We start from the raw sequence: 14,429 nt of genomic DNA, 5'->3' as shown, positions 1-14,429 counted from the left end.
ATTCCCGTCTCGCAATGGGTGTTTGCGCGAGGCATGCAATATGCTGTAATTCTCTCCATGCGTAATAGTGTACTCACTCGTGCGAGGACAGAGAGAGCTTATTGAAAGATCGTCTGTGGTGCCAACGACCCTCCGGGTTATGAAGGTAAATAGCCTATGTCCATTGTCCAACAAGTTTTCTCAATTAATTTCCCTCTTTGCGATGTGATAAAAGTTTCTCAGTCAGTTATAGTTGATTGCCTCACTGAATCGGCTAATTCCCAATTTTAGCAGCAGAATTTGATGTCCTGGCGTGGCAAGGCTGTGCGTAATGACATATTCAAAAGGAATTTTACTTTGCACTGCGCTGCGCAGCACGGAGATTATGGTGCACTCCCAGCGCAGCGAGGTACATTTAACGCTAAGAGGTGCTTTTCAAAGCTCTTAGCGCAAAGTAATTATGCGCTGCTGACGATAGGATAATGCCATCTATCCCCACATTTTAGCGCTGAAACACCTGCTTTGGCATGTGACACACCTATGCCCAGTACAATTATAACAGCCATGCGCTTATGCCCGCCCCCAATTTGCATTGCGCACGGCGTTAAACGAGCGCAAACACTAAATTACCACTTTTGGGAAGATAGGGCCCTAGTTCTTCTGACTGAGTCTTTGTCTTACTAAGAGTTATCTATCAGTCCCTAATTTGGACGCTACATTGAACCGTTTCTCTATCACACTACGGTAACGCTTTGTGATACTGAGATTGAGAAATTCAGCTAATTCAATAATAATTATTAAAAGTGCTTGGATGAAAATATGGCCATTTTATCTATTTTCTTCAATTTTCTAGGCTGAAAGCTCCTTTTCCAACATGGCCGCCCCCTCCAACGGCGGTGGCGTGGTTGCCCAGAGCAACGGGAAGGGCATTTCCACGGTGACGGACTCTGTGGACCAGCCCAGGCTGAAGGGGCAGGGCAGGGTGAAGAGGAAGTTCAGCCTGAAGAGACACCTGCAGAAACACGGCCTGGCACACGCAGACAGTGTCAGCAGCCTGGAGTGTGCCGCGGAGAGTGAGTACACACATGAACGCATGCACGCACGCACGCACGCATACACACACACACACACACACACACACACACACACACACACACACACACACACACATTAAAGATGCACAGATGAGCTTTAATACCATCATGCCATCCTAATCCGCATATGCAGAAATCATCCGCCTCCCATCCATCCAAACAAATGATCTTCCACTATTTATAGATCCACGCCCAACCGTGCACCTGATATTTCACACCACTATATTGCATTTTAAATTAGGTGAAGCAGCGAGTCTCGCTTTGGGGAGACAAACTTACTGTTTCTGCTGCCGTGGGATCGCTGCAGTGCAGGTAAACTGCAGATTACATGTCCAGCACTTGACTCGATACTTAGATCATGACTGGATTGGCCTAGTCGTATGCTGCATTCATTTATGGTAGGAGCTGGCAAGTTTAAACGCATCATCTCCGACCTGCGTGCGTTTGAGCTTCAGGTGTCGGTGCAGAAATTGTTCTGCTCCAATTTCAGCTCGGGTAGGTGGTGGGATTAACGTGGGCAAAATGGCCGACACCTTTAGATTAGCTAACAAGCAGAAATGCTTAATGCTAAGCTACTGATGTTATCAGACATGATAGACATAAAAAATATGAATCAGGGTTAGGGGTTAGGGCTATGGCTCATTTATACTCCATTTTCATAAGTAAATAGATGCGTCCGGGGGGGTACGGTGGTGCAGTGGTAATCGCTGTCGCCTCACAGCTCGAAGGTCCTGGGTTCGATTCTCACCTGGGACGCTGTGAATGCTGAAGAAATGCGTGCCCGTCCGCATGTCCTCGAGTGCCCACCGCCCGGGTGGGGTCGTCAAAAGGGCCTTTCTGTGTGGAGTTTGCATGTTCTCCCCGTGCCTCCCGGGGGTTTCCTTCATATAGGAACCCCCTTCACCAAAAACATGCAATATCCTGGTTGCTAATGTGGTTCCTCCTCTGGTCGTTAAGGGCGCCTGTTTGGAGGGAGGGGAACCGGTTGGAATAGCGTGAACCTCCCACGTGCTATGTCCTACCAGTGAAGCTTCCCCTGTCAGGTGAAAAGAAGCGGCTGGCTAACTGCCCATGTCTCGGAGGAAGCATGGAGCCAGTTTTGGCTCTCCCCAGATCGGCAGAGGGTGGAGTAGCAACCAGGATAAATAAAAAAATAGCACTAAGGGGGATAAAAATGGGATAAAAAATCGGGGGGGTTTCAAACATTATTATCGTCACTGCCCACATACTTCCATGAGTCTTTCACGTTGGTATCATGTTAAGCAATACATTCACCAGTGGGCAGTAGTTATCAAATGTGTGAGTGTGTGTGGTTTCCATGAGTGGGTGAGTTGAGTGGGGTTCTACTCTTGTCTGGTTTCTCGTGTGCTCTACCTAGCTGCTGTTTATGCAGAGATTGCATAAATCTTGATTTGTGTGTCGTGTGCTACTTTTCTTCCAGCAGCTTTCTATTTTCACACCTTTAAAAATGCAATGTGTCATATTTTTAAATAAAGTATGTCACTGTCAAGATAAATACAGTATGTCACTGTCAATAATACAGTATATCACTGTCAAGATAAATACAGTATATCACTGTCAAGATAAATACAGTATGTCACTGTCAAGATAAATACAGTATGTCACTGTCAAGATAAATACAGTATATCACTGTCAAGATAAATACAGTATATCACTGTCAAGATAAATACAGTATGTCACTGTCAAGATAAATACAGTATGTCACTGTCAAGATAAATACAGTATATCACTGTCAAGATAAATACAGTATATCACTGTCAAGATAAATACAGTATGTCACTGTCAAGATAAATACAGTATGTCACTGTCAAGATAAATACAGTATCTCACTGTCAAGATAAATACAGTATGTCACTGTCAAGATAAATACAGTATATCACTGTCAAGATAAATACAGTATGTCACTGTCAAGATAAATACAGTATGTCACTGTCAAGATAAATACAGTATATCACTGTCAAGATAAATACAGTATATCACTGTCAAGATAAATACAGTATGTCACTGTCAAGATAAATACAGTATATCACTGTCCAGATAAATACAGTATGTCACTGTCAAGATAAATACAGTATCTCACTGTCAAGATAAATACAGTATGTCACTGTCAAGATAAATACAGTATCTCACTGTCAAGATAAATACAGTATGTCACTGTCAAGATAAATACAGTATGTCACTGTCAAGATAAATACAGTATCTCACTGTCAAGATAAATACAGTATGTCACTGTCAAGATAAATACAGTATCTCACTGTCAAGATAAATACAGTATCTCACTGTCAAGATAAATACAGTATCTCACTGTCAAGATAAATACAGTATGTCACTGTCAAGATAAATACAGTATATCACTGTCAAGATAAATACAGTATGTCACTGTCAAGATAAATACAGTATGTCACTGTCAAGATAAATACAGTATATCACTGTCAAGATAAATACAGTATATCACTGTCAAGATAAATACAGTATGTCACTGTCAAGATAAATACAGTATGTCACTGTCAAGATAAATACAGTATATCACTGTCCAGATAAATACAGTATGTCACTGTCAATAATACAGTATGTCACTGTCAAGATAAATACAGTATGTCACTGTCAAGATAAATACAGTATATCACTGTCAAGATAAATACAGTATATCACTGTCCAGATAAATACAGTATGTCACTGTCAAGATAAATACAGTATGTCACTGTCAAGATAAATACAGTATATCACTGTCAATAATACAGTAGGCCTATCTCACTGTCAAGATAAATACAGTATGTCACTGTCAAGATAAATACAGTATGTCACTGTCAATAATACAGTAGGCCTATCTCACTGTCAAGATAAATACAGTATCTCACTGTCAAGATAAATACAGTATGTCACTGTCAATAATACAGTAGGCCTATCTCACTGTCAAGATAAATACAGTATCTCACTGTCAAGATAAATACAGTATCTCACTGTCAAGATAAATACAGTATGTCACTGTCAAGATAAATACAGTATGTCACTGTCAAGATAAATACAATATGTCACTGTCAATAATACAGTAGGCCTATCTCACTGTCAAGATAAATACAGTATCTCACTGTCAAGATAAATACAGTATGTCACTGTCAATAATACAGTAGGCCTATCTCACTGTCAAGATAAATACAGTATCTCACTGTCAAGATAAATACAGTATGTCACTGTCAATAATACAGTAGGCCTATCTCACTGTCAAGATAAATACAGTATCTCACTGTCAAGATAAATACAGTATCTCACTGTCAAGATAAATACAGTATGTCACTGTCAAGATAAATACAGTATGTCACTGTCAAGATAAATACAGTATGTCACTGTCAATAATACAGTAGGCCTATCTCACTGTCAAGATAAATACAGTATGTCACTGTCAAGATAAATACAGTATGTCACTGTCAATAATACAGTAGGCCTATCTCACTGTCAAGATAAATACAGTATCTCACTGTCAAGATAAATACAGTATGTCACTGTCAATAATACAGTAGGCCTATCTCACTGTCAAGATAAATACAGTATCTCACTGTCAAGATAAATACAGTATGTCACTGTCAATAATACAGTAGGCCTATCTCACTGTCAAGATAAATACAGTATCTCACTGTCAAGATAAATACAGTATCTCACTGTCAAGATAAATACAGTATCTCACTGTCAAGATAAATACAGTATCTCACTGTCAAGATAAATACAGTATCTCACTGTCAAGATAAATACAGTATGTCACTGTCAAGATACCGTATGTCACTGTCAAGATAAATACAGTATGTCACTGTCAAGATAAATACAGTATCTCACTGTCAAGATAAATACAGTATCTCACTGTCAAGATAAATACAGTATCTCACTGTCAAGATAAATACAGTATCTCACTGTCAAGATAAATACAGTATCTCACTGTCAAGATAAATACAGTATCTCACTGTCAAGATAAATACAGTATGTCACTGTCAAGATACCGTATGTCACTGTCAAGATAAATACAGTATGTCACTGTCAAGATAAATACAGTATGTCACTGTCAAGATACCGTATGTCACTGTCAAGATAAATACAGTATGTCACTGTCAAGATAAATACAGTATCTCACTGTCAAGATACCGTATGTCACTGTCAAGATAAATACAGTATGTCACTGTCAAGATAAATACAGTATGTCACTGTCAAGATACCGTATGTCACTGTCAAGATAAATACAGTATGTCACTGTCAAGATAAATACAGTATGTCACTGTCAAGATACCGTATGTCACTGTCAAGATAAATACAGTATGTCACTGTCAAGATAAATACAGTATCTCACTGTCAAGATAAATACAGTATCTCACTGTCAAGATAAATACAGTATGTCACTGTCAAGATAAATACAGTATGTCACTGTCAAGATAAATACAGTATGTCACTGTCAAGATAAATACAGTATGTCACTGTCAAGATACCGTATGTCACTGTCAAGATAAATACAGTATCTCACTGTCAAGATAAATACAGTATGTCACTGTCAAGATACCGTATGTCACTGTCAAGATAAATACAGTATGTCACTGTCAAGATAAATACAGTATCTCACTGTCAAGATAAATACAGTATCTCACTGTCAAGATAAATACAGTATGTCACTGTCAAGATAAATACAGTATGTCACTGTCAAGATAAATACAGTATGTCACTGTCAATAATACAGTAGGCCTATCTCACTGTCAAGATAAATACAGTATCTCACTGTCAAGATAAATACAGTATGTCACTGTCAAGATAAATACAGTATGTCACTGTCAAGATAAATACAGTATGTCACTGTCAATAATACAGTAGGCCTATCTCACTGTCAAGATAAATACAGTATCTCACTGTCAAGATAAATACAGTATGTCACTGTCAATAATACAGTAGGCCTATCTCACTGTCAAGATAAATACAGTATCTCACTGTCAAGATAAATACAGTATGTCACTGTCAATAATACAGTAGGCCTATCTCACTGTCAAGATAAATACAGTATCTCACTGTCAAGATAAATACAGTATGTCACTGTCAATAATACAGTAGGCCTATCTCACTGTCAAGATAAATACAGTATCTCACTGTCAAGATAAATACAGTATGTCACTGTCAATAATACAGTAGGCCTATCTCACTGTCAAGATAAATACAGTATCTCACTGTCAAGATAAATACAGTATCTCACTGTCAAGATAAATACAGTATGTCACTGTCAAGATAAATACAGTATGTCACTGTCAAGATAAATACAGTATGTCACTGTCAATAATACAGTAGGCCTATCTCACTGTCAAGATAAATACAGTATGTCACTGTCAAGATAAATACAGTATGTCACTGTCAATAATACAGTAGGCCTATCTCACTGTCAAGATAAATACAGTATCTCACTGTCAAGATAAATACAGTATGTCACTGTCAATAATACAGTAGGCCTATCTCACTGTCAAGATAAATACAGTATCTCACTGTCAAGATAAATACAGTATGTCACTGTCAATAATACAGTAGGCCTATCTCACTGTCAAGATAAATACAGTATCTCACTGTCAAGATAAATACAGTATCTCACTGTCAAGATAAATACAGTATCTCACTGTCAAGATAAATACAGTATCTCACTGTCAAGATAAATACAGTATGTCACTGTCAAGATACCGTATGTCACTGTCAAGATAAATACAGTATGTCACTGTCAAGATAAATACAGTATGTCACTGTCAAGATACCGTATGTCACTGTCAAGATAAATACAGTATCTCACTGTCAAGATAAATACAGTATGTCACTGTCAAGATACCGTATGTCACTGTCAAGATAAATACAGTATGTCACTGTCAAGATAAATACAGTATGTCACTGTCAAGATAAATACAGTATCTCACTGTCAAGATAAATACAGTATATCACTGTCAAGATAAATACAGTATGTCACTGTCAAGATAAATACAGTATCTCACTGTCAAGATAAATACAGTATCTCACTGTCAAGATAAATACAGTATGTCACTGTCAAGATAAATACAGTATCTCACTGTCAAGATAAATACAGTATGTCACTGTCAAGATACCGTATGTCACTGTCAAGATAAATACAGTATGTCACTGTCAAGATAAATACAGTATGTCACTGTCAAGATAAATACAGTATCTCACTGTCAAGATAAATACAGTATATCACTGTCAAGATAAATACAGTATGTCACTGTCAAGATAAATACAGTATCTCACTGTCAAGATAAATACAGTATCTCACTGTCAAGATAAATACAGTATGTCACTGTCAAGATAAATACAGTATCTCACTGTCCAGATAAATACAGTATGTCACTGTCAAGATAAATACAGTATGTCACTGTCAAGATACCGTATGTCACTGTCAAGATAAATACAGTATATCACTGTCAAGATAAATACAGTATATCACTGTCAAGATAAATACAGTATGTCACTGTCAAGATAAATAAAGTATGTCACTGTCAAGATAAATACAGTATGTCACTGTCAAGATAAATACAGTATATCACTGTCAAGATAAATACAGTATATCACTGTCAAGATAAATACAGTATGTCACTGTCAAGATAAATAAAGTATGTCACTGTCAAGATAAATACAGTATGTCACTGTCAATAATACAGTATATCACTGTCAAGATAAATACAGTATCTCACTGTCCAGATAAATACAGTATATCACTGTCAAGATAAATACAGTATGTCACTGTCAAGATAAATACAGTATGTCACTGTCAAGATAAATACAGTATGTCACTGTCAAGATAAATACAGTATGTCACTGTCAAGATACAGTATGTCACTGTCAAGATACCTGGGTATAATTGTTGTAAACAAATGAGAGCATGGTGGAGATGATTACCTCCTCTCTCACAGCTCTCAAGGGCAATCTCCAGGGCTGAAAAATGAAGCCAATGCGGAAGTGCCTGAAACTTGAATTATTTATAATGCCCAGCAGGGGGCGACTCCACTGGCTGCCAAAATGTTTGATTGTATAGGAGTCAATGGGAGCGCAGAGTGCGTTGTAATCTCCTGATTGTGTGTGTGTGTGTGTGTGTGTGTCAGGGAGCGGCTCAGTACATAGCCTCCACACAGGAGTTGGGGAGCTGGTTGGAGATACGAGGTTCTGGCACGGGAAAGACTACTGTAATTTCGTCCACAAAGACTGGATTCAACTGGACAAACCGTTTGATGGTAAACATGCGCACATACACATACACACACATACATACAGTATGTGATTTGCATACTCATGCAAACAGGTAAATAATTAGCATTATTTTTTCTGCTGTGTTTAGATTTTATCGACAGGCATACAACTCCCAGAATGCCGTGGCACGACATTGCGTCAGTGGTTCATGGGAAGGCGGCTCGGGACGTGGCGCGACACTTCATCCAGCGCTGGAACTTCACCAAGGTAACCCTCAGTGGAGGAGACTTTTTATAAGCATGTTACCAAACGTCTATGGAAAAATGAATGGCGGATGAAATCCCTTGGTGCGTATGCCCAACCCGGAAGACGACGTGACTTTGGCACTCTATTACAAGGGCTTGTTGTGGTGGATTTCGCAGATTAAATTTTCACGAATAGGATTTCATCTTGCAGTCAAAAATATATTTTATTTACAAAAATACTGATTACTTATAAAGAATTAGAACAGCTAAAACACCTGGCAGACGCGAGTCTGACCATGGATAATCAATGAATCAATCAAATCAACCCCGCCACATGTGCCGTGTTCTGTGGTGTTCAACATGACGGACGTGTCTGTCTCTTCTTCTGTTGTGTTCAGCATGACAGATGTTTCTGTCTCTTCTTCTGTGGTGTTCAGAATGACGGACATTTCTGTCTCTTCTTCTGTGTTGTTCAGCATGATGGACGTGGCTGCCTCTTCTTCTGTGGTGTTCAGCATGACGGATGTCTGTTTCTTCTGTGGTGTTCAGCATGATGGATGTCTGTCTCTTCTGTGGTGTCCAGCATGACGGACGTGTCTGTCTCTTCTTCTGTGGTATTCAGCATAACGGACTTTCTGTCTCTTCTTCTGTGGTGTTCTCCAGATTATGAAGCCCAAGTACCGCTCCCTGTCGTACCCATACCTGCTGCCCAAGTCCCACACCACCGCCGGAGAGCTGCGCTACCAAGTTCCCAATTGCGTCCCCGCCAAAGTGCAGGTAGGTGCTGCTAACGCTCCATTTGATTTGCACTTAAGTGTGCTCCATTTTAGTTGAATTTTTATTTCCCTGAATTGTCAGTTTATGCATTTTGTTGCTGTTCTACAATTTCCCACCATGTAGTTTTTTGTGTGATGCTACAGTATTTGGATTCTCTGTCACAAATGTTATGATGTTTAACAAGTATTATTCCTCTCCTCCCTCTCCCAGATCCTGCGGTCCTCCTGTGACTGGTCAGCTGGCATCAAGTACCATGAGGAGTCCATCCACAACGCCTACGTGCACGTCATCCAGAACAGCCAGCACTTCATCTACATAGAGGTACCTGGTCGTGCGCTTCAGAGGCGTGCTTTCTTCGACTTTGTTAACCTCTGACTTTGATGTTTCTTCTCACAAATTTTTGACTTCATCTCAGAAATTTAGATTTTTTTTCTTGTGAAATTCTTACTTGTATCTCAGCAATATATTTTTTCCTCCTACTGTATCTGACTATACAGAAATTGTGAATTCTTACTTGTGAATTTCTTACTGTAATCTCAGAAATTGTTTTTTTCTCACTAATTTATTACTTTAATCAAAAAAGTTTTTTTTTACCTAGGTATGGTATAAATAAATAACCTAGGAGTACTACATAAATATTAAAGCTAATATTAAACTATACAATTAAAGTTATCTCACTATTATAATAAGGCGAGCCACACTAGAAATGATTTGTATGTGATATTTCTAGTATAATTATATTATGTGTGTATTCCTTTTAGAATCAGTTCTTCATCAGCTGTGCTGATAACAGACATGTTTTCAACAAGATAGGAGACACTATCGCCGAGCGCGTCATCAAAGCATACAGGTAACACACACACACACACACACACACACACACACACACATACACACACACACACACACACACACACACACACTTTACACACACTTCACTGAACACACACTGTGGAATCTTACAGGGCTTTTATGTATACTTAACCTTATCTTTAATAACATGGTTTTAAAGGAAAATACTCTTTCACAATAACTCTCTCTATCTCTCTATCTCTCTCACACACACACACACACACACACACACTTCCACACTTCCACATTGTGAACTAACAGTGTTTTATGTGTAGTTAGTAGGGCTGTCAATCGATTAAAATATTTAATCGCGATTAATCGCATGATTGTCCATAGTTAATTGTGATTAATCGCACAATTTTTTATCTGTTCTAAATCTACCTTAAACCGATATTTTTCAAGTTTTTAATACTCTTATCAACATGGGAGTAGACGAATATGCTTGCTTTATGCTGATATGTTTATTATTATTGGAACAATGACAAATACTGTCCAGAGTATTCTTCAGAATAACCTCAAGGGTGTGCATGCTGAACCATACTGTATAGTGAAGTAGAAGCATATAGGCTACTGTAGGCTGCATAATTAGCCTACTGGTTCATCTGAAGAAAAGAGCACAGGAGCAGCTGTGTGCCAGCTCTCTCCCCCTCTCTTTCTCTCTCGGTCTCTCTCTGACTCTGGTCTGATCGCCCTCCCTGTCTGTCTGTCTCGCTCGCTTTCTCTGCCTCTCTCCCCCCCGCGCTCCGTCTGTCTGTCTCTCTCTCTCTGCAATGGTCTGATCGCGCTGATGCGCCCTCTCTCTCACCCAAAATGTGGGACATTTTCTAAATTTTAAGCTGAACTTGCCAACATTATACCCATTTTCTTCCTCCTTCTCTGCTCACGGGGGTTTCTTTCTGCTTGCTATCAATGTTACTGCTTCCTGATTTCCCAAACTACGGGTCGGACCAAGGCTCAAACTTCAAAGTTAGTGCATGCGTTAATCGAGCGTAAAAAAAAATAGTGGCGTTAAAAGGAATTTGAGTTAAGGCGCGATTAACGCGTTAACGCTGACAGCCCTAGTATTTAGCCTTACCAGTACCTCTAAACAGTTCTCTAGGTCTAGGAAAACACACACACACACACACACGCACAAACACACGCGCACACACACACACCCACGCGCACACACACACACACACACACACACACACACACACACACACACACACAGTCTTACACACTGAATGATGGATGTGTTCGTGTTGGTGCTGAACGCTGTGTAACGTCCAGGGGCCAGTTGCACCAAGTGGTCTTATGACTGGTCTTAAGCTAAGTTGGTCGTAACTTTACGACCTAACAGCTACGCCGGTTGCACCAAGAGGGCTTAAACCTTCTTTTCACTACGCCCAGGCGTAACTCTTACGCCTGGTCAGGATCTGTAACAGAGATCTCCATGTCTATCAGCGGAGACCTGCTGTAATTGAGTCCTTACCGTCCTCATCGTCGTAAAGTCACCTTTGAAGCATGAAGTTAGATTATAACGAACTAGTTGTGTGGCTTAGCCTTCCCAAATGTTGAGGGTCGTTTTTTAGAATTTAATACATAGAATTGGGAACGTTACATTCAATTTCATTCAGACTGCCTGGCACTCAATCGCCGCCATTTTACCCCGGGGCTTCTACAGGAGGAGGGGGGGTGGGAGGAGGGAGGGTGTAGTGACGCACATACAGTAGTGGGTGACGGCGCGAGGCACATTTTTGGGCCAATCGGGGCACATTCCCCCGGCAATTCACATGGACGCGCATTGCTACGACCAGCGTAGTTAAGACCAGATGTAAGCCCTATTGGTGCAACAGGCATAAATCCACTCTAAAGACTGGTCTTAACTAAGACCGACGTAGGAGTTACGACCAGGCATAGTTAAGACCACTTGGTGCAACCGGCCCCAGATGACTCTGGTCTCATGTCAGAAATGGTATCACGGGCTGTTTGACTTGGCTTGTTTAAGATTTATTCACATATCTGTCTTACTGTTAAGGTCCGCTCTCTGACGCTCTGTTGTCAAGGAGATAAGGGCTTATCAGAGGAAAGATAAAAATTATGATATTGACTTTACAGTGCGATAACACACCCTGTACAAAACACACATGCACACGCGCACACACACACACACACACACACACACACACACACACACACCTAGTTCCTTCCTCTGTTCCAGCTTCAGTATATAGAAACCAGGGTATTTATTTTATTATTATTAAAATGTTCCAGGATTATTCATTTGCTACAGTTTGGGTGTGAGCTTTTGTAAAAGTTATAATAAGTCATTTCCAAATCCAAGAATGCCAAACCAATGTTCGTGTCACTGTGGAGAAAGTGCTCCCCACATCAACTTGAGAGAACAAACTCAAGAAGTCAAGAAAATCAATTATTACAATTTCACATGGGATATGTGCTTGATATTACACAATGAATTAATACACACAGGTTGTCATTTTGCCAGCTGTTTCTACTGACTCTAATACAGTATATTGTACACTCTACTATACTGTACAGTAGGGGTGGGGGGAAAAATCGATACACCATAGTATCGCGATATTTTGCCTGATGATATTGTATCGATATTTGGACGCCAAGTATCGATATTGCCTTTTTTTTTTTTTTTTTGCAGGCCATGCCAGGCCACCGGGCTGCTACTGTATAAACTTTCGTTCCAAGGCCAGCAGTAAACAAACAGTAGCATATTTTCATTTTGTTTTAACAGTAACAGTTTTGTCATAACAGTAATTTACAAACTCCCCAGTTACTGAATGGGCTGCACAAGATGTTTTGTGCAAGTGAAGTGAAGTTGCATTGTTCAAAAACTACCTAAGTACAGTAGTCCACACACACATCCAGTTAAGGTGGACTGTAAGTAGACTGTAACAAACAGTTCAGTTTGTCAGGTGCATGCAACTATGACATGACTTTATGAAAGTTGTTGGTCTGTCTACTTGACAATGTTTGGTTAAAATGGTTGAAGTCAGATGTACAGACTGGAAAATTGTTCTTATATAAACCAGATGTTGACAAAGTTTTCCTTTGGGGACATCATTTGCAGTTAAAAAAGTAAGAAATCGCAATATATCGAAATATCGCAATATTCAATATATCGCAATATTCAATATATCGCAATATCGGCAATATCGCAATACTATCGTATCGTGACTCAAGTATCGTTTTAGTATCGTATCGTGGGCATCTGGTGATTCCCACCCCTACTGTACAGTACACTATCACAGGCTTTCAGCTGTAATACACCCTCTGGCAGCCATATTGGAGGTCCTCTGCTATTGGGCAAAATAGCTGTGAACAGCGTTGGCATTTCTAAACATACAACTATCTGTCTGTCTATTCAATCAACAGAATTGAATAGACAGTTCATTTTAGTTTAGTTTAGTTTATTTATTCGCACAGTAAAAAAACAAGACAATAAAATATACACAGCAATGACAACTGTACAATACAAAGGTATACTGTGCAGGGAGAGGTAAAAAAGCCCAGGGGGCTTATAGGGAACCTCCACCTGTCTGTCTGTTCTTGACTGGGAACTGATCATCAGTGACCCATCTGATTGATGTAGTGTTTAAGTAATGTCAGCTTGTTTATTGAGCTAACCATAGCGTCTAGTTCTGTCTACCATTTTTCCAACCCATTTGAGATGAAACCATGGCCACTTCTGTATGATGAAAGCCTCGGCAAAAGTCTCGGATTTCAAACTGGAAAAACAGGGCGGCTCGTTTGGAAACTTTTTCTAATGTTACGAAAATGCTTCACCGAAATGTGTTTCTGAAAACATTTGAGGCGACAAATCAGCCATGCAGTTGCTGTCTTCATTTTACAACGACAACGATTAGTTTCAAAGTTTGTATATGAGTTTCGGGAGCTTCCAGAGGTGGTCGAGTCGGTTCCTTTTCATCAAGTCACCATTCAGTTCAATCTGAATCCAGGATCTTTAATCGTCCTCAGAACTTTGGGGAATTGTGCGTCAGGCTCAGCCAGCCATTAGATATTTTGTAAAGCACATCATCAAAGAATGGCCAGTAAGGTGTAGTGAGAAGTGAACCCCCTGTCTGTGTCCTCAGGGAGGGCAAGAAGTACCGCGTGTACGTGGTGACGCCTCTGCTGCCCGGCTTCGAGGGAGACATCAAGGCAGGAGGGGGCAGCGCCATCCAGGCCGTCATGCACTTCAACTACAGGTGCGTGTGCGTGTGAGAGAGAGAGACCAAATGTCCTC

General features: G+C 39.9%; 1 protein-coding gene across 1 annotated transcript in view; it reads left to right on the top strand.

The window, feature by feature from the left end:
* Positions 1-14,429, top strand: part of pld1b (phospholipase D1b) — a 74,293-nt gene that overhangs the window by 48,090 nt on the left and 11,774 nt on the right. The window contains exons 15-21 of the mRNA XM_083632075.1: positions 833-1,052; positions 8,210-8,338; positions 8,443-8,561; positions 9,203-9,316; positions 9,527-9,637; positions 10,078-10,166; positions 14,278-14,391. Coding sequence (XP_083488201.1) covers positions 833-1,052; positions 8,210-8,338; positions 8,443-8,561; positions 9,203-9,316; positions 9,527-9,637; positions 10,078-10,166; positions 14,278-14,391 — 896 coding nt within the window. The remainder of the gene's footprint in view (positions 1-832; positions 1,053-8,209; positions 8,339-8,442; positions 8,562-9,202; positions 9,317-9,526; positions 9,638-10,077; positions 10,167-14,277; positions 14,392-14,429) is intronic.

The sequence above is a fragment of the Poromitra crassiceps genome (genome assembly GCF_964638095.1).
Source record: "Poromitra crassiceps genome assembly, chromosome: 2".
In the NCBI taxonomy this organism is placed as follows: Eukaryota; Metazoa; Chordata; class Actinopteri; order Beryciformes; family Melamphaidae; genus Poromitra; species Poromitra crassiceps.
Note: the sequence above shows the minus strand (reverse complement) of the source record. Positions and strands in the feature narration are given on the sequence as shown.